This window comes from Mustelus asterias, chromosome 17 (genome assembly GCF_964213995.1).
Source record: "Mustelus asterias chromosome 17, sMusAst1.hap1.1, whole genome shotgun sequence".
Lineage (NCBI taxonomy): Eukaryota > Metazoa > Chordata > Chondrichthyes > Carcharhiniformes > Triakidae > Mustelus > Mustelus asterias.
Window position 1 is genome coordinate 68,924,415 of NC_135817.1, and position 20,249 is coordinate 68,944,663.

General features: G+C 47.1%; 1 protein-coding gene across 6 annotated transcripts in view; it reads left to right on the plus strand.

Annotated features, from left to right (window-relative positions):
• The window catches only part of LOC144506591 (NXPE family member 3-like), a 45,134-nt gene that overhangs the window by 13,336 nt on the left and 11,549 nt on the right, over positions 1-20,249 (plus strand). For 4 of the 6 annotated variants that reach the window (XM_078232925.1, XM_078232924.1, XM_078232921.1 and 1 more), the window contains 4 exons: positions 6,603-7,390; positions 8,738-8,811; positions 10,359-10,568; positions 14,402-15,249. In XM_078232925.1, coding sequence (XP_078089051.1) covers positions 6,786-7,390; positions 8,738-8,811; positions 10,359-10,568; positions 14,402-14,955 — 1,443 coding nt within the window. In that variant the 5' untranslated portion in view covers positions 6,603-6,785 and the 3' untranslated portion in view covers positions 14,956-15,249. Of the gene's footprint in view, positions 1-6,602; positions 7,391-8,737; positions 8,812-10,358; positions 10,569-14,401; positions 15,250-20,249 lie in introns of those variants that run through there. The other 2 variants (XM_078232922.1, XM_078232926.1) reach the window with 1 other exon arrangement.

The window sequence follows — 20,249 nt, forward strand, 5'->3', positions numbered from 1 at the left end:
TTAAATGTTAAAAGCATTTACCACTTTATCCGGCAGCTCATTCCACACTCCCACCACTCTCTGCGTGAAGAAGCCCCCCCCAATATTCCCTTTAAACTTTTCTCCTTTCACCCTTAACCCATGCCCTCTGGTTTATTTCTCCCCTAGCCTCAGCGGAAAAAGCCTGCTTGCATTCATTCTATCTATACCCATCAAAATCTTATACAACTCTATCAAATCTCCCCTCAATCTTCTACACTCCAGGGAATAAAGTCCCAACCTATTCAATCTCTCTCTGTAACTCAGCTTCTCAAGTCCCGGCAACATCCTTGTGAACCTTCTCTGCACTCTTTCAACCTTATTTACATCCTTCCTGTAACTAGGTGACCAAAACTGTACACAAAACTCCAAATTCGGCCTCACCAATGCCTTATATAACCTTACCATAACACTCCAACGTTTATACTCGATACTCCGATTTATAAAGGCCAATGTACCAAAGGCACTCTTTACGACCCTATTCACCTGTGACGTCACTTTTAGGGAATTCTGTACCTGTATTCCCAGATCCCTCTGTTCAACTGCACTCTTCAGAGTCCTTCCATTTACCCTGTACGTTCTACATTGGCTTGTCCTTCCAATGTGCAATACCTCACACTTGTCTGCGTTAAATTCCATTTGCCATTTTTCAGCCCATTTTTCTAGTTGGTCCAAATCCCTCTGCAAGCTTTGAAAACCTTCCTCACTGTCCACTACACCTCCAATCTTTGTATCATCAGCAAACTTGCTGATCCAATTTACCACATTATCATCCAGATCATTGATATAGATGACAAACAACAATGGACCCAACACCGATCCCTGCGGCACACCACTAGTCACAGGCCTCCACTCAGAGAAGCCACAACCACTCTCTGGCTTCTTCCATTGAGCCAGTGTCTAATCCAATTTACTACCTCCCCGTGTATACCTAGCGACTGAACCTTCCTAACTAACCTCCCATGAGGGACCTTGTCAAAGGCCTTGCTGAAATCCAGGTAGACAACATCCACCGCCTTCCCTCCATCCACTTTCCTGGTAACCTCCTCGAAAAACTCTAATAGATTGGTCAAACATGACCTACCACACACAAAGCCATGTTGACTCTCCCTAATAAGTCCCTGTCTATCCAAATATTTGTAGATCCTATCCCTTATCACACCTTCCAATAACTTGCCCACCACCGACGTCAAACTTACTGGCCTATAATTTCCCGGATTTCTTTTGGAACCTTTTTTAAACAACGGAACAACATGAGCCACCCTCCAATCATCCGGCACCTCCCCCGTGAATACTGACATTTTAAATATGTCTGCCAGGGCCCCTGCAAGTTCAACACTAGCTTCCCTCAAGGTCCGTGGGAATACCCTGTCCGGTCCTGGGGATTTATCCACTCTGATTTGCCTCAAGACAGTGAGCAGACCCCTTTAATCTGTAAAGGTTCCATGACCTCCCTACCTGTTTGCCCTATTTCCGTAGACTCCATGCCCGTTTCCTCAGTAAATACGGATGCAAAAAAAACCATTTAGTAGCTCCCCCATCTCTTTTGGTTCCATACACAGTCTACCACTCTGGTCTTCAAGAGGACCAATTTTATCCCTCACTATCCTTTTGCTCCTAACATACCTATAGAAGCTCTTTGGATTTTCCTTCACTCTGTCTGCCAAAGCAACCTCATGTCTTCTTTTAGCCCTCCTGATTTCCCTCTTAAGTAGCTTCTTGTACTTTTTATACTCCTCGAGCATCTGATCTGTTCCTTGCTGCCTGTACATTTCATACAACTCTCTCTTCCTCTTAATCAGTGTTACAATCTCCCTCGAGAACCAAGGTTCCTTATTCCTATTTACTTTGCCTTTAATCCTGACAGGAACATACAAACTCTGCACTCTCAAAATTTCTCCTTTGAAGGCCTCCCACTTTCCATTTACATCCTTACCAGAGAACAGCCTGTGCCAATCCACACTTCCCAGATCCCTTCTCATTTCATCAAATTTGGCCTTTTTCCAGTTCAGAACTTCAACCCGAGGACCAGATCTATCCTTATCCATGATCAGGTTGAAACTAATGGCATTATGATCACTGGATCCAAAGTGTTCCCTCACACTCACATCCATCACCTGCCCTAACTCATTTCCCAATAGGAGATCCAATATCGCATCCAATTTCCAATTTCTGCTGCAATTAAATAGCAACGACCTAATTCTTTAAAATTCATTCATTGGATGTGGGTGTCAATGTTAAGGCCAACAATTTATTTCCCATGTCTAATTGCTCTTGAGAAGATGGAGGTGATCCACACTCCTGAAGTGCTGCAGTCCATGTGATGTAGGTGTACCCTCTGTAGCACGTTAGCTAGGCAGTTCCAGGAGTTTGACCCAGTGAATTCGGCTTGGGGCGTGACTTTGAGGAGAACTTGCAGGTGGTGGTGTTCCCAATGCTCTCGTCCTATCTGGTGGTAGAGATCGCAGGCTTGGGAGGGGGTAGTGATGAAGCCCTGGCAAGTTGGTGCTGTGCATCATGTAACCACAAGGTAGGACAAAGTATACAGGAAGAAACATTGGGCGTTTGTGATGAAAGGACAGCAACAATCATGGGTGATTTCAAACTACATAGAAACCGGAAAAATCAGATTGGCTGTACTAGCCAGGATGAGGAGTTTATTAAATGCTTTCGAGATCGTTTCTTAAAGAAGAATATTCTGGAACCATCCAGAATGCATGTAATATCAGACTTGGTATAATGTCATGTGATAGGATTAATAATGACCTCAGGGTAAAGCTGTCCCTAGGTAGCAGCGGCCAGAGGTAGCACAGTGGTTAGCACTACTGCCTCACAGCGCCAGGGACCTGGGTTCAATTCCCGGCTTGGGTCACTGAATGTGTGGAGTTTGCACATTCTCCCCATGTCTGCGTGGGTTTCCTCCGGGTGCTCCAGTTTCCTCCCACAATCTAAAGATGTGCTGATTAGTTGGATTGGCCATGCTAAATTCTCCCTCAGTGTGCCCGAACAGGAGTGTGGTGACTAGGAGATTTTCACAGTAATTTCATTCCAGTGTGAATGCAAGCCTACTTGTGAGTGATAAATAAACTTTACTTTGCCGAATGATTGAATTTTACATCCAGTTTGAAAATGAAAAGAGTTGGTCTCAGACTGGTATTTTAAACTTAAATCAGGGCAGCTACGTGGGCACGAAAGCTGAGCTAGCTAAATTAAACTGGGACATCCCATTAAACTGGGATATTAAACCGGGCACATCAATTGAGAGGCAGAGATTAAGGGGCTATTTCAGAATACTCGGAAGTATATTCCCACTATAAAGAAAAACTCTAAGTGGAGGACCTACCGTCTGTGATTGACAAAAGAAGTTAAGGAAAGCATCAAGCTTGAGGAAAAAGCATTTCACTGCACAAAGACGATTGGTAGGTCAGATGATTGTTCAGAATATAAAGAATAGCAGAGAATGACTGAACGGTTAATGAGGAAAAACAAATTAGAGCGTGAGTGGAAGCTAGCTAAAAATGTAGATAATGGATAGCAAGAATTCTGACAGATGTTTAAAAAGGAAAACGGAAGGTAAAGTGAGTGTTGCTTCTCTAGAGAGTGACAGTGGGGAGTAGATAATTATGAAATGGCAGTGAAATGAACAAATATTTTGCTCCTTCTTCCCTATGGAGAATACAAAAATAATTCCAGTAATAGCGGTAAATCAAGAGGTGGAAGGAAGTGGGGAGCTTGGTGAAATTGCAATCACAAAGGCAGCTATACTAAGCTAAGTGATAGAGCTGCGGGCTGACAAGTCTTCGGGTCCTAATGGATAGCATCCCAGGGGGCGATGCTCCCATCCCGCTGTGCTAATTTTAGTGCACAGCGGGCTGGGAGAATCACGTGTCGGCCAATTCGTGGGATTCCCGCGAGCATTCGCGCCACGCTTGCATCTCCCAGGCCGGGATATCGGCTGGGAGGCAGGGCTAGCATTTAAATAGGATTTTACATAATATTTAAATGCTATTATTGGGCCCGGGACTGAATTCTCTCGGCTAGCCTCTCTCACCCCACCAGAGTGTTTCACTCCAGCGGGGTTCAGAGTAGCTCCCCACCTTCGGGGAACTAGCGGGACAACCCCGTTGGAGTGAAGTGGGGGGCAATCGGGACTGCCCTGGGGGTTGGGCAGTGGGGGGGGGATGGTGCCCCCTGGCAGCACCAGCCTGTGCCCCCAGCACTACCCAAGTGGCAAAGTGCCCATGTCCAGCGGGCACCTTGGCACTGCGCACCCAGACATGGGGCAGTGCCAAGGGGGTGGGGCCTAGGGGGCTGGGTCCGCTGGGGTCGGGGCCCGGGGGACGGGGCCTGCTGGGGGCAGGGCCTACAGGGTGACCGGTGAGGCTGGGGGGTCCAACTGCCACTCTGCATTGGGATCAAGTCTGGGCTGGAGGGGGGCCCGCGATCGGAGCGGGCTGGGGGACGTGTGGTCAGCCCCCCGGGGGGGGAGTCAGCTCACGGGTGTCTGCCGGGGGGGCTGCGATTGAGCCGTTTAGCGGGTTGGGGGGTGCAGCACTGAGTGGATCCCGGGCTGGCCAGCGATCGAGCTGACCTGCAAACCAGATGTTGATATTTCGGGACCACTGCGCATGCACAGGGGCCCGTTCTTGTGGATGAGTCAAAAACTAAGTGGCACTGTTTCAAAAATTAGGAGTCGCATTTTTAGGACAGAGATGAAGAGAATTATTTTCTCTCGAAGAATGGTGTGACTTTGGAACCCCTTGCCTCAGATCACAGAATATTTTTAAGGTTGAAGTAGAACAACTCTTGTTAGGCAAAGGAATCAAAGGTTATAGAGGGTTGATCGGAATTTAGATCTTGAAACACAGAGAGATCAGCCATGATCTTATCAAATAACGGAGCAGGCTCGAGGGGCTGAATGGCCTACGTCTGGTCTTCTTTTGCATGCTCGTATACAGATGTATACATTTCTGCCACTGTGTGTCGGTGGTGGGGGGATAGAATGTTTGAGGTGAAGGATAGGGTATGATCAGGCGTGCTGCCTTGTCCTGAATGGTGTTGAGCTGTTTGAGTGACGTCGGAGCTGCACTCATCCAGGAGAATTTTCCACCACAATCCTCATTTGTACCTTTTAGATGGTGGGCAGGCTTTGGGGAGTCAGGCGGTGAAATGCTTGCCACATAATTTTAATCATAGAATCCCTACAGTGCAAAAGGAGGCCATTCGGCCCATCGGGTCTGCACCGATCACAATCCCACCCATGCCCTATCCTCATAACCCCAATGCTGGCGTTGGACTGGGGTGGGCACAGTCAGTATTCTCACAACACCAGGTTAAAGTCCAACAGGCTTGTTTGGTAGCATGAGCTTTTGGAGCATTGCCCCTTCATCACTCACCTGATGAAGGAGCAGCGCTCCGAAAGCTCGTGCTACCAAATAAACCTGTTGGACTTTAACCCGGTGTTGTGAGACTACTTGCTGCTCATAACCGTACTTATTTACCCTACTAACCCCCTGACACTGAGGGGCAATTTAGCATGGCCAATCAACCTAACCCGCACATCTTTGAAGTGTGGGAGGAAACCGGAGCACCCGGGGGTATCCCACGCAGACATGGGGAGAATGTGCAAACTCCACACAGACAGTGACCCAAGCCGGGAATCGAACCCGGGTCCCTGGTGCTGGGAGGCAGCAGCGCTAACCACTGTGCCACCGTGCCATCCCAAATTTTAATGGAGTGACATTATCCGGTTTTAAAACTCTGAAGTTGAATACGTTGCTTATGACTCTTTTAAAAAATGTAAAGAGCTAGGCAGATGTGCATTGTATCAAACCACTGATGTGCCTCTTGACTGGAATCTGCCTGCCTGCCTTTGTGTTTTTGGCACAGTTAAGCTGCTATTATTCATTGATAGCAAAGCACTCGGTGCTCATTGAACATGACAGACTGAGAATGTCCAGGATGTTCATTAAATGAGAACAGAACTAATTAGCTCTCAAGATTATGAATGGGGCTCTGAACATGTATCCTGCTGAGATACTGTTCTACAAGCAACCATGCCATTTAGTACATCCATCAGGTTTACTTACTGATGTGAAAAAAGGGTATCATACTGAAGTTCAACTCTGTCCCTCGCCCTATTGCACACACAATCTTCTCACAGGGGTCTTTAGACAGGAATCAGAAGTAGGAACATTGACCCATAAATGTTTCCCTTTGCTAAGTCAGCAGTGTTGAGGCTAACTAGCTCTATGCACTCACTGGGGATGAAATCTGGAACCTGCCTGGTCTGGTCAGCTTTAGGCACTGACTGGATAATTTTACTGAGTAGGGAGTCAGTGGTTAAACTTTCTATAGATATGTTTCATCTCCTGTTCTGAGATGCAGTCTATGAATATAACACACCAAATGCAACCTGCTTCATTGAAATTAATAATCCTTTCATCATTATGTCATAATTCTAATGAAATCTGTGTTCTGAAATACATTTGCGAAGTTCCTTTTTGTCTAAAGGAGGATGTGTGTTGGGAAGTAACGGCGGCAATGGAAAAGATACTCATTAAAAATGTTCTTCTTTTTCATAGTATGATAAATATTCAATTTATGGAACAGAGTCCAAATGGAGGAGTTATCCAACTCCAAAGTTTTATTCTGCAATAAGGCAGGAAGTGGAGACAAGGAACTTCCCGTGGACACACAAACTGTTGCAATGTGGCTACCAGAATCACAGCTTCACCCCCGAAGAAAGGTCAGAGGGGACGTTCCTTATGAAAATGATCCAATGGCCAAGTCCACCTGACCCTGCCGTGACCTTTCTGAAAAGCAGCGACCCAGCACATGTTCGCTTTGTAATTTTAAATTCTACAAAGACTTTCTATGTTGGAGATCAGTTGCAAGTGATGCTGCAAATGAATGATTTTGAAGGACGCCCAAAGCAATATGGGGGTGACTATCTCCAAGGCCGGATCCACAGCCCAGATTTAAAAGCTGGTTCAGCCGGAACAGTTATAGATAACCAAAATGGATTTTACTATATAAACTTTCATTTATCTTGGCCAGGGAAAGTGGAAGTGTCTGTTTCCCTGGTTCATCCCAGTGAAGGAATCCAAGCACTTGAAAGGCTACGCAAGGAACGGCCACAGAGAGTGTATTTAACAAGTGGCTTCAAATATCGGGGTATTTCAGAGACTACTGTGTGTAATCTCTGTTTGCCTCGAACTAAACCGCTGTGTAACTTTACTGATCCCAGGACTGGGGAGCCCTGGTTCTGTTACAAACCAAAGAAGCTTCCCTGCTCTGTGCGAATTAACCATGCTAAAGGAGGATATGAGAAAGATCTCTTAGTTGGAGAAGAGAAGCGTTATTTCCGAAGGTATGTCACTTAAGGTCATTTTATTTGTGTTTTTTCTTCTCAACCCTCATTCTGGCCCAGATTAAAAACACAAAGTATAAAAATAGACTTTCCAACACTGGAAAGCCAAATAAACTTGCGGCGTGATCTTACAAAAAGAGGGCAATCTTGCCAAATAAGTACTGAAGTACTGACCAAGCTTGAAAATGGAAGAGAATCCGCACCCATTTTTTGGGCCAGCTCCCAGACACAATCATATGGCACTTAGAAAAAAAGAGGCAAAATATGATTCTCACCAGCAGGGAGAGTGGGTGGAGCCTATTCACACTGGGAAGCCCGTTTCTGAGCTGTGGGGCACCATTGGGCAGGCGCCCTGTTTTCCCAGTGCACTGTGTAGAGTGTGTACTGGGAAATGTGTCACCCCCCTCACCCTGGACATTGCCCCTCCCACTCCCATGTAACTCCCCACCTCCATGTCATGGGCCCGCCCCCTTCAGGCCTAAACCCCTCGCCTTGAGCCCCGCCACTATGGCACTCTCAGTGTGCCTGGTGAGCAGTGCCAGGGTACCAGGCTGGCAGTGCCAGGCTGGCACTGCCCAAGGGGCACTGCCCACTCCTGCCCCTGTTGACCCAGAGTCCTCAATAGCCTCCTGAGCGACCAGCGAGGCCACCACGTCAGGACTGTACATCATCCTTCACTGGCGAGTAGGTAAGGGAACCTGTCCACTGAATTCTTGGGGCACCATTGTGCGGGCATTGGGACCCTCACCCCCCCACTGCCAATCGCTACTCCTGCAGAGTTTCTCCCTCCCTTGATCACCCCCTTCTGCAGAGATTCCTCCCTGCTCAATTCCCGCCCCTGCAGAATTCCCTCACTCCCTGATCACCACCCCTGCAAACTTCCCCACTTCCCTGATCGCCCGATCTGCTAGTAGAGTTAACCAAGGAGAACCAGCGGATGTGGTTAATTTAGTCAGAAGGCTTTCGACAAAGTATTGCATAACAGACTATTACGTTAAGTTAAAGCGCATGGGATTGCAGGTATTGCCTTGAGATGGATAGAAAGCTGGTTAGCAGATAGAAAGCAAGGAGTTGACATAAACGGGTCTTTTTCTGATTGCGAGGCAGTGACTAGGGGGGTACCGCATGCATCTGTGCTAGGACCCCAACTGTTCACATTATATGTTCATGATTTGAGAGTAGGAGCAAAATGTATTATCTCCAAATTTGCAGAGGATACAAAGTTGGGTGGGAGGGTGAGCTGTGAAGGAGGACGCAGAGTTGCTTCAGTGTGATTTGTGTGTGTGGTGTGTGTTTACTTGTTACATTAATACAACAATCTTATCTATGATATATCTACTTTTATAGTGGAGTCAACATCAAGAAACTCATATTACCCAGTACCCCAGGATATATGATGGTGGAGCCTTCACCTCGACCAAGTAAGATAATTATATATCCACGATGAACAAATTTGAGGGTTTGGTACATTAGAGAAGGAAGAGTGATGGAGTAATTTCTTGATGTGAATAGGCAGAAATTGGCATCCTTTTCAAATGAAGTGCAATTTAATGCCCCATTTCCTGAAATAGATTAGCATTTTGATTTTGAGCTAGTTTACAGCAAGTAGGACTGAGTAACTAAAAATGGTGAATTCAGATATGATTAATACCGATCTTGGACATTATACAAAAAAAATTTATGGATAACACTGGAGTCTTGGCATATTTAACTATTTCAGTTTGTGGTTTGAGAATGGGATTTAGAATGGAATCCTACTATTCCTCAAAACAGCCTGAGTGCCAATGTTTCATTCTGGGTGTTTAGATTTTGAATGCCTGAACTTTTGTTGCAACTTCAGTATAGAATCATAGAATCCTACAGTATAGAAGACGACCACTCAGGACTGACAACAATCTCACCCAGGCCCTATCCCCGTAACCCTATGTATTTACCCTGACACTCAGGGGCAATTGAACATGCCCAATCCACCTTTCCCGCACATCTTTGGACTGTGGGAGGAAACCAAAGCACCCGGAGGAAACCCACACAGACACGGGGAGAACGTGCAAACGCCACACAGACGGTCACCCGAGGCCAGAATTGAACCCAGGTCCCTGGCGCTGTGAGGCAGCACTGCTAACCACTGTGCTACCATGCCGCCTAGCTAAGGCTATCAGGTGGGAATAGGAGACTGACCATCCATTATATCCTACCAGCTGAGCTTTCCTCCCTTTGACTTCACCTAAGCAGATCTCTATTGATTTACATTGCTGCAATGCTTTTCCATGACTATTGAATACCTCCAAGTGCTTTACAGCCAATGAAATACTTTGAGACAACCAAAAGCTGACAGTTGGATGGGGAAAATTGGATGGGGAGTTTAACTAGTGGCTAATCCACTCCCATCAGTTTAAAACTCCCGCTGGAGATGCAAGTTCAGGTGAAGTCTTAGCAGGAGTGAAGTCATCTGTCAGGAAGAACATCAACACCCTCTTGTTATCCAAAATGGTGAGTTGCACAAATACTTAATGCTGTTGGCCACGTTGTGGAGAATTGTCCTATGCTGTTGATGCTGGAACCCTGCTGCAGTTAATAAGATGATTGACCTTTGCTGATTGATCAGTGACAGAGCGAGGGAGACCAGTGATCAGGGATGGCCATTAGGTTGGGGGTTTGGGGGCACAGTCAGCCTGCCGGGGGGGTTTGGGCTTGCGGAGTGGGGTAGATCAGGACTGCTGCAGTGTGGGGGTGGGGTGAGTGGGGGTGGGGGTGGTATGGAGGCTGGCCCGGACACTTTCTCGTTAGGAATACCACTTGGATTATTTTTCTCATGGTGTATGTATGTGGTACTTCCTGTACCAAAAGCCAATGGTGCTGCTGGAATTTGTCACTGCCATGGAAACAGTGGTTGATTAATTGAAAATGTATTGGTAACCTACATTACAATGTATTACTATTTGGACATCCTGTTTCCCTTTGTTTCCAGCCACAGATCTCGGAGAGTGTGTCCCGGGAAAGCCCATGGTGTCACCGTCTGGCTTTTATTATAAGGACCAGTGGATATCAACAACCTGCAATATTCACCACTTTGACACTCCTGCAAGCATTACAAACTGTCTTCGTAGGAAAAATGTTTACCTGTTTGGCGATTCCACCTTGCGTCAGTGGTTTGAATATTTAATTGAATTTGTGCCAGGTTAGTCTGGTTAGTTTGTCTGTCTGCATTTGGATCAATTTCTTGATCTATCCGTTTGCCTGTCTGATCATCTACCTATTAGATCAGCGGTCTCCAAACTCTGATATGGATGCAGCCCGCTGCGGACCGGATGTGGCCCGCGGGCCATAGTTTGGAGACCCCTGTATTAGATGATTCCGCGCTTGGAATAGTGTTCAATTCTGGTCGCCACACTACCAGAAGGATGTGGAGACTTTGGAGAGGGTACAGAAAAGATTTACCAGGATGTTGCCTAATATAGAGGGCATTAGCTATGAGGAGAGGTTGGAGAAACTTGGCTTGTTCTCACTGGAATGACGGAGGTTGAGGGGTGACCTGATAGAAGTTACAAGATTACGAAAGTGGATAGTCAGAAGCTTTTTCCCAGGGTGGAAGAGTCAATTACTAGGGAGCATAGGTTTAAGGTGCGAATGGCAAGGTTTAAAGGAGATCTACAAGGCAGGTTTTGGGAGGCGGGTGTCGGGAACTTGCTGGCGGGGGAAGCGGGGGAAGCAGTGGAAGTGGATATGATAGCGACTTTTAACAGGCGTCTGGACAAATACATGAATAGGATGGGAATGGAGGGATATGGTCCCCGGAAGGGTAGGCGGCTTTAGTTCAGTCGGGCAGCATGGTTGGTGCAGGCTTGGAGGGCCGAAGGGCCTGTTCCTGTGCTGTAATTTCCTTTCTTCTTTGTTCTTTATTTCTCTTTATCATCTTGCATGTAACATAAATCACACATTAACTGTATTTGTGACACTTGAACTTTGCCAGTTTTATGCAAAAGATAATGCTTCAGAGTGATTAATGTTACTAATGTATACATTGGTCAGCAACTTTAGTCCCACTGCACTGTTAGCTTTGTGAATGTAACATCTCATCTTTCATTTGTGTGAATACTTTCCGCAAATTTAAATCCACCTTTTATTTTGGTAGGAAGATGTGTGTGTTTTAGTTCGCCGCTCCCTCCACCGCTAAATCTTCTTTCCTCTCCCCCAGACGGATTGGCCGCACTCCACTAACACTTACTCTTACTGTGTTAGCTTAAATGGTGAGGGTGGAGAAATGAATAACTGTGATTGATATGTAGTGGGAGGGAGGCAGGATTATTGAATTGCAATTGGATATATGAAAGTTATTTTCACCTTCCTTCTGTAGCCCTAAGGCATCGAGGCTAATTGTAATTCCCCACTCACTCCCTCCATCAGGAATTCCAACTTGGAAAACCTCCTGATCCAAGACCACAAGGAACTACAAAAGGTCGTGAATCCATGGGCAAATCCATCACGCAAACCAGCCTCCCATCCATTCACTCTGTCTACACTTCCCACTGCCTCGGCAAAGCAGCCAGCATAATTAAAGACCCCACACACCCCGGACATTCTCTCTTCCACCTTCTTCCGTCAGGAAAAAGATACAAAAGTCTGAGGTCACGCACCAACCGACTCAAGAACAGCTTCTTCCCTGCTGCCATCAGACTTTTGAATGGATCTACCTTTCATTAAATTGATCTTTCTCTACACCCTAAAAATGACTGTAACACCACATTCTGCACTCGTTTCCTTCTCTATGAACGGTATGCTTTGTCTGAATAGCACGCAAGGAACAATACTTTTCACTGTATGCTAATACATGTGACAATAATAAATCGAATCAAAGTCAAAAAATGACCAGCAGAACACCAGGTGGTGCTTGTTCTCACTGAAACATTAAGGAACCGTTACAAATAATTCTAATATTTGAGGCAAAAACGAATGAATATGTGAATATTGTAAAATTAATTGAAATACTATCTGTCTATTCATACAAAATATTTGTTAGTTGGAATATACATGACAGCTTTTCCGTTCCATATCTCAGATGATCTCCTCACTTCTGCTCTGTTGCTGTCTCAAGTTCCAGACGCTGGACTCCAACCTCACTCCCATTAACAGGCCCTGAGTTGTTTTTCTTTTACTTGCGTGTTTTGAAGCATTTCCCACATGTCAGAGGTGGTTGAGACCATTGCTGTGGAGGTTCAAGCTTCTCAACCTTCCCAGCTCACACTTCCAATTTATCTCATTCACACATGTTGCTGTAGCTCTCAGGCTACAGCAGGCTGTGTTATAAGCCTTCATGCCAATGTAGTGTACAGGTGCTCGGCAGAGCAAAGGTTAATGTGAGACTGGAGAATAGCACCAACCGTTTTCTTTATTCATTCATGGGACATGGGCGTCGCTGGCTGGCCAGCATTTATTGCCCATCTCTAGTTGCCCTTGGAGGGAAATTGAGAGTCAACCACATTGCTGTGGTTCTGTAGTCACATGTAGGCCAGACCAGGTAAGGATGGCAGGCTCCCTTCCCTAAATGACATTAGTGACCAGATGGGTTTTTTCCGACAATGGTTTCATGGTCATCAGTAGATTCTTAATTCCAGATTTTATTCTATTGAATTCAAATTCCACCATCTGCCATGACGGGATTCGAACCCTAGTCCCCAGAACATTAGTTAAGTTTCTGGATTAATAGTCTAGCAATAATACCGCTAGGCCATCGCTTCCCATGGTCTGATGTAAAGAGTCACACGGTAATTGACTCAGAGAACAGCTTAGAGAGAACACTCTGGAAGCAGCCTATCTGCATGGAAGCAGCATCATGCAAACCAGTAATATAAGACCCGTAAATAGTTCAAAACTAACAATAAATGTTTACGCATCCAAGTCTCAAGATCACCTCATTGAGACACCTAAAGAACTGTGTTCCAACAACATCACCATCCAGTTTTGCCCTCATTGTGATTGGTCTTTGTATCAACGCTGGATGTCGTTAACAATTTTGGAATTCAAAAAAGTTAAAATAAGTCAGAAAACGAGAAGTATGGAAAAGTTATGGGAGAGACTTAACAGAGGGAATAGAGAAAGCTTTCAGGAAATGATTGGTCTGTTAAAGAAAGACAAAGGGTGAAATTCTGAGGGAAATCTTAGCAGGAAATACAGAAAGAGAGAGATAAGGGGGATCGAGACAGCAGAACGCCAGGCGGTATTTGTTCTCATTGAAGCATTAAGCAACCATTACAAATAATTCAAATAAGCAAAAACAAATGAATATGTGGATATTGTAAAATTAATTGAAATTCCATAATCTATTTATATAAAATAGTTTCTGTGGACAAATAGATAAACAGACTCAGGAAATGAAAGGACTGCGCAGTGGAGAAGAAGAGTTCTAGCTACAGAAAGAAATGCTTTGGGCAGGAGTTTACAAACTTGCTCGCCCCAAAACTGTAAAGTCCTGCCCGAGGTCAATGGGTGGGAGCGAAGACTGGCACGGAGTGCAATTGGCAGGGGAGTGGGGGGGGGGTCCCGAAGTCCGTGATGGGGGGTGTGGGGAAACAGGAGATCTCCCAGTATAGCTGGAGACCGGGGCACCTGTGTAATGGCGCCCCCAAGAGCTCAGCAGCCGGCTTCACTGGTGAGATTAGGCTCTGCCCCTCCCCCTACAATCGCATCTGGCCTTTTATTTAACTGAGTGCTGAATGATTGCGGCTGGGAGCTCACCCCAAAAAATCGGTGCGATTCCCATTTTCGCCAAGGTTTGGCACTTCGAATGTTTTCCATAAATTTCGGCCCAATTTATTTTAAAAGGAGGTGGAAGCCAACTAATATGATACAGGAAGTATATGCTTATTTACTCCCTTTCTGTGCTTGGTTCAAGAAACAACTGTGTGATTTATATCTCAAACTCATCTATTACGAAATGATGTACCCTCCCAGTTTCATATCTGCTAACATCGGTAACTTTGCAGCTTAGAAGCTTAAATATCTTCTCTGTTTTAGGTCTCAAAAGACTGGATCTTGGCAACCCTATAAAGGTTGGTCCTCACCTTGCTGTGAACTTACAAAACGACATTGTGGTAGAATATCGTCCACATGGCCCACCGATCCAATTCAGCACCATTTCGAGCCAGCATCTGCACTATATTTCAAATCAACTGGACGAAGTTAAAGGAGGTAAAAACACAGTCATCGCCATTGCCTTAACGGCCCACTTCACTCCTTTCCCAGTGGAAGTGTACATCCGAAGACTACAGAATGTTAGGAGGTCAATTCTGCTGTTATTAGACAGGAGTCCAGATACGGTGGTTGTAATAAAGACTGCCAATGTCCGAGAGCATCCAGAAAATGTCATTCCCTACTACAGCGACTGGTACGCATACCAGCTTGATTTAGTGATGAGAAAGATGTTCACAGGCATCAAAGTGGCGTTTGTGGATGCCTGGGATATGACAATAGCACATTACCTGCCACACAATATACACCCCAAACCCATCATTATAAAGAATGAAATTGATGTTTTTCTCTCATATGTGTGTCCTTCTGTGCAAAGATAAGGACCGGGATTCTCCCAAAAAAATTCGAAGTCCTCAATTCACGTGAATGCTGGTTTTTTAGCAGATTTTCCAGGTTGCATCTTCGACACTGCAGAGCGCCCTAGTGGGATTACCTCTGAAAATCAGTGGGCGTGGCCTATTCCCGCTGGAGAGGCCGGCACATAGCGCTGAGCGGGCCATTGCACATCACCGATCTGTCAGCACCGCGATAGGCACATGCGCAGTGGCCCCGCATTGCCGGCCTCCTGATTGCTGACCAGCCCCGCAACCCCGACTCCGGGACAGCCCCAATGTCCCCCCCCCCCCACCCCCCGCCCCAACCTGGATGGCCAGCCCCAATCTCCTCTCCCTCCCTCTGCCTGCAATCCTCTAACAGAGTGGCAATGGGACTCCCTACCCTCACCAAACAGTCCCCCAATAGACCCCGCCCCCTCTGGCCGCACCCCATTGGCACTGCCCGATGCCCGGTGGGCTGTGCCAAGGTGCCACTTGGGCATGCCAGTTTGCCCCTTGGGCAGTGCCAGGGAGCCAGGCTGTCACTGCCTTGTCGGGGAGGGGGGACTTGCCCTGTACCCTGACCTCCTGGGAGGGTCTCGATGGCCTCTTTTCACTCCAGTGGTGTTGGGCTGCCTGTTCCCTGATAGTGGGGAGCAGTTGTAAACCCGCTGCACTGAACCACTCCTGGCAGCAAGGAGGGGGTGGAGGTGATGCCAGTGAGTCCCAGGCCCACTGATGATATGGAAATGCTCATTTCCACATGGTAATCAACTCCATACCGATTTCTGACGCAGAGCTGATTACATCAGACATCTTTACCGTGGAGGCCCAGGTGCCCAGTGAGAAGCCCGCGAAACAGCCACCACTGATGTCTCCTGGCCTGTTGCACTGCTGTAGCAGCACAGAGGATGGGAGAATCGCCCCCAAGTACTGCATTAGACATTTGATTCAAAATTATAAAAACACCACAGGTCCTCTTTGGGCACAAAGTTGGGGTCTATAGCGTCACTGTTGCCGGCACTGTGGAAGCCTTGAAGGCAAAAAAGGCATGGTCATAGTTGGCATGAGCCATGTCAGACATGACCCACATTGGGACCCATGTTGAGAAGGGTATTAGCACAAGTGTGTGCACTAGACATCTCAGGAGAATAGCGATCATGATGATGCACAACATGGGCGGCATGGTGGCACGGTGGTTAGCATTTGCTGCCTCACAGCTCCAGGGACGCAAGTTCAATTGCCGGCTTGGGTCATCGTCTGTGTGGAGTTTGCACGTTCTCCCCGTGTCTGCGTGGGTTTCCTCCAGGTGCTCCGGTTTCCTCCCACAGTCCAAAGATGTGTGGGTTAGGTGCATTGGCCATGCTAAAATTGCCCTTTAGTGTCCCAGGATGTGTAGGTTAGTGGGGTAAATATGTGGGGTTGTGGGGATAGGGTCTGGGGTGGGATTGCTGGCAGTGCAGACTCGATGGGCAAATGGTCTCCTTCTGTGCTGTAAAGTTTCTAATATTCTATGACAACCATTCTGGTTGATCCGACATTTGTTTTACAGTCTTGGTCTGCCCATGCCCACTGAATACTGAGTAGTTTGCTCCCAATACAACAAGCATTCAGCAAGATGATCTGCCCCAATTCCTCTGGACCCCACACTGATCCCACAAATATAAAACCAGCTACCAACTTTCAAGCAAGATGCTTTTGACTTGGTTCTACCTAGCTGTTGTACATTCTGTAGACTGTTTTCCACAGCTGCTGCATACTTTCAAGGAGGCACCAGGATTTGGTTAGCGTTGTGGTTGCAAGCATCTCTGAGTCTGCAATGTGAAGAGAGAAATTGAGTTCAGGCTGCAGATAGGGAAGCTCTATGAAGAGGGTGGGGAAAGTGGGCTCACCAAGGGGCTTTTCATCAACGTCTGTCCTGCTTTCACCTCATTCTGAAGCAGTGCCTGAGTTGCCTCAGGGTTCAATGAGAAGGTTAGTGACAGAACAGTGGTACCTGCAACCCAACTTGAAGGCTTGCACCAGGGTAAGGACGGGGGCCGTCCATGGCTGTAGAAATTACTGGCAGTGGACTTTTACGTGCCTGGATTTTTCTAGTTGGGAGCGGGTGACATTTTCAAAAACTCCAACTATTCACTCTATCTGGGAGGAGATAGTGGCTACCTGTACCAGGAAAGCCACATTCTGTCCCTCAGGAGGGCAAAGCAGGGTTAGAGGGCATTGTCACAATCATGGGGTTTCCAGTGGTGTAGGCTGCTAATGACTATAAACATATGGAACCCCATGACAGTGGGGAGAGGTATGGAAGCACAATGGTGACCATTCTATCAGTATATAATTGTGTGACCATGTGCATCATGCCCGCTATCCTGGCAGCAGCCATCCTCCTCATCTTCGTGTTTCATGGAGAACCAGGGTATTTCCTCAGAACAATGACCACCCCCTAGTGTCAGCTGGCTAATGACACCAGAGATGTTGCACGGGGATTTTGGATGCCCTTTGCTTGGGCTGTAATGGAAGCCGAGACAGCAGCCACGAAACTCTGCCTCACAGCTGGGATCGCTAAAGTAAAGTTTATTTATTAGTCACAAGTAGGCTTACATTAACACTGCACTGAAGTTACTATGAAATTCCCCTAGTTGTCACAGTCCGACGTCTGTTCGGGTCAATGCACCTAACCAGCACGTCTTTCAAAATGTGGGAGGAAACCGGAGCACCTGGAGGAAACTCACGCGGACACGGGGAGAATATGCAAACTCCACACAGACAGTGACCCAAGCCGGGAATCGAACCCGGGGTCCCTGGCGCTGTGAAGCAGCGGTGCTAACCACTGTGCTATCATGCTGTCCCTAGTGTCACCGCTAGTGCTGTGACAAAGTTGGCCACCATTTTCACAGGGGAAAGGAGGTGCCCCAAGCTCTACATGACACCCTCTGCCACCGCCTGGCTCCTTGATCATGACAGGAGGCTAGTACATCAACTATCTTGGTGTGTATGCTTGTCAGAGTTCTCTGTAAGCTTCCCTATCAATGTTCTCATAAGAACCCTCTGCAGCGGAACTCGCCTGTGACTCTGCCCTGGAGTGTTGTTAATATACATGTTACCCTTTCCCCTTGTCCTGGCTGGAACCCACTCATGCCCGATGTCACGCCAAGCTCTGATCCGAAATCTGGATTTGCGTTTCAGTGTATCTGAGCTGATGCCTGTGATTGTCAGGTTAACTGATGGTGCTTCCTTGTCACAGGTGTGTGCTTGCTGTCCCACTCTTCCTCCTGGGTACACTGTCGCTGGGATGGTCACAGTTATTGGGTATTTGAAATCAGGACATGAGGCGAGGAAGGTGGATGACACGGATGGTCACACAATCAGCAGCTTGCACATCGTACCAGATAGCAGGATTAGGGTGAGGTGGCAATTGAGAAGGAGCATAAGGCAGCAACATGAATTACTTTCATGATGCTAGGTGCTGAAGCGTTTGTTTCAGCCGCCCCATGATGGGGAGAACAATCTCCTCCATCAGGCTCAGAAGATGAGCTTGTATCTGGCGCTTGCTGCTTCTCTGCTGTGTCCTTCTGTTGTATGTGACCTGTTCTGCAAGAAAGGGAAGGATTGCAGTGATTGTACTGCACTGTTTGGATGTTGAACCTGCTATAGGTGAATAGCTGAAGGTTTGTAGAGACAGAGAGGTGGATGTGAGGTTGGAATCTATGAAAGGTGGGTGAGTTTTATGCAAATATTGGCATGGGTTCTGAGTGCTGGGTGAGTCGAGATGCCGGCGTTGGACTGGGGTAAACTCAGTAAGAAGTCTAACAACACCAGGTTAAAGTCCAACAGGTTTATTTGGTGGCAAAAGCCACTAGCTTTCGGAACAGGCTGTTCCTTCGTCAGGTGGGTGGGAGTTCTGATCACAAACAGGGCACAAAGACACAAACTCAATTTACATGAATAATGACTGGAATGTGAGTCTTTACAGCTAATCAAGTCTTAAAGGTACAGACAATGTGAATGGAGGGAGCATTAAGCACAGGTTAAAGAGATGTGTATTGTCTCCAGACAGGACAGCTAGTGAGATTTTGCACATCCAGGCAAGTTGTGGGGGTTACAGATAGTGTGACATGAACCCAATATCCCGGTTGAGGCTGTCCTCATGTGTGCGGAACCTGGCTATCAGTCTCTGCTCAGCGACTCTGCGCTGTCGTGTGTCGTGAAGACCGCCTTGGAGAACGCTTACCCGGAGATCAGAGGCTGAATGCCCGTGACCGCTGAAGTGTTCCCCAACAGGAAGAGGACAGTCTTGCCTGATGATTGTTGAGCGGTGTTCATTCATCCATTGTCGTAGCGTCTGCATGGTTTCCCCAATGTACCATGCCTCGGGACATCCTTTCCTGCAGCGTAACAGGTAGACAACGTTGGCCGAGTTGCAAGAGTATGTACTGTGTACCTGGTGGATGGTGTTCCCCCGTGAGATGATGGCATCCGTGTCGATGATCCGGCATGTCTTGCAGAGGTTGCTGTGGCAGGGTTGTGTGGTGTCGTGGTCACTGTTCTCCTGAAGGCTGGGTAGTTTGCTGCAGACAATGGTCTGTTTAAGGTTGTGCAGTTGTTTGAAGGCAAGAAGTGGGAATGTGGGGATGGCCTTGGCGAGATGTTCGTCTTCATCAATGACATGTTGAAGGCTCCGGAGGAGGTGTCGTAGCTTCTCCGCTCCGGGGAAGTACTGGACGACGAAGGGTACTCTGTCCACCCTGTCCCGTGTTTGTCTTCTGAGGAGGTCGGTGCGGTTTTTCACTGTGGTGTGTTGGAACTGGCGATCGATGAGTCGAGCGCCATATCCTGTTCTTATGAGGGCATCTTTCAGCGTCTGGACATGTCTGTTGCGATCCTCCTCATCCGCGCAGATCCTGTTTATACTGAGGGCTTGTCCGTAGGGGATGGCTTCTTTAACATGTTTAGGGTGGAAGCTGGAGAAGTGGAGCATCGTGAGGTTATCCGTGGGCTTGCGGTACAGTGAGGTGCTGAGGTGACTGTCCTTAATGGAGATGCGTGTGTCCAAGAATGCAACCAATTCTGGAGAGTAGTCCATGGTGAGTCTGATGGTGGGATGGAACTTGTTGATGTCATCATAGAGTTGTTTCAGTGATTGTTCACCATGAGTCCAAAGGAAGAAAATGTCATTGATGTATCTTGTGTATAGCATCGGTTGAAGGTCCTGTGCGGTGAAGAAGTCTTGTTCGAACCTGTGCATGAAGATATTGGCATATTGAGGTGCGAATTTGGTCTCCATGGCTGTTCCGTGTGTC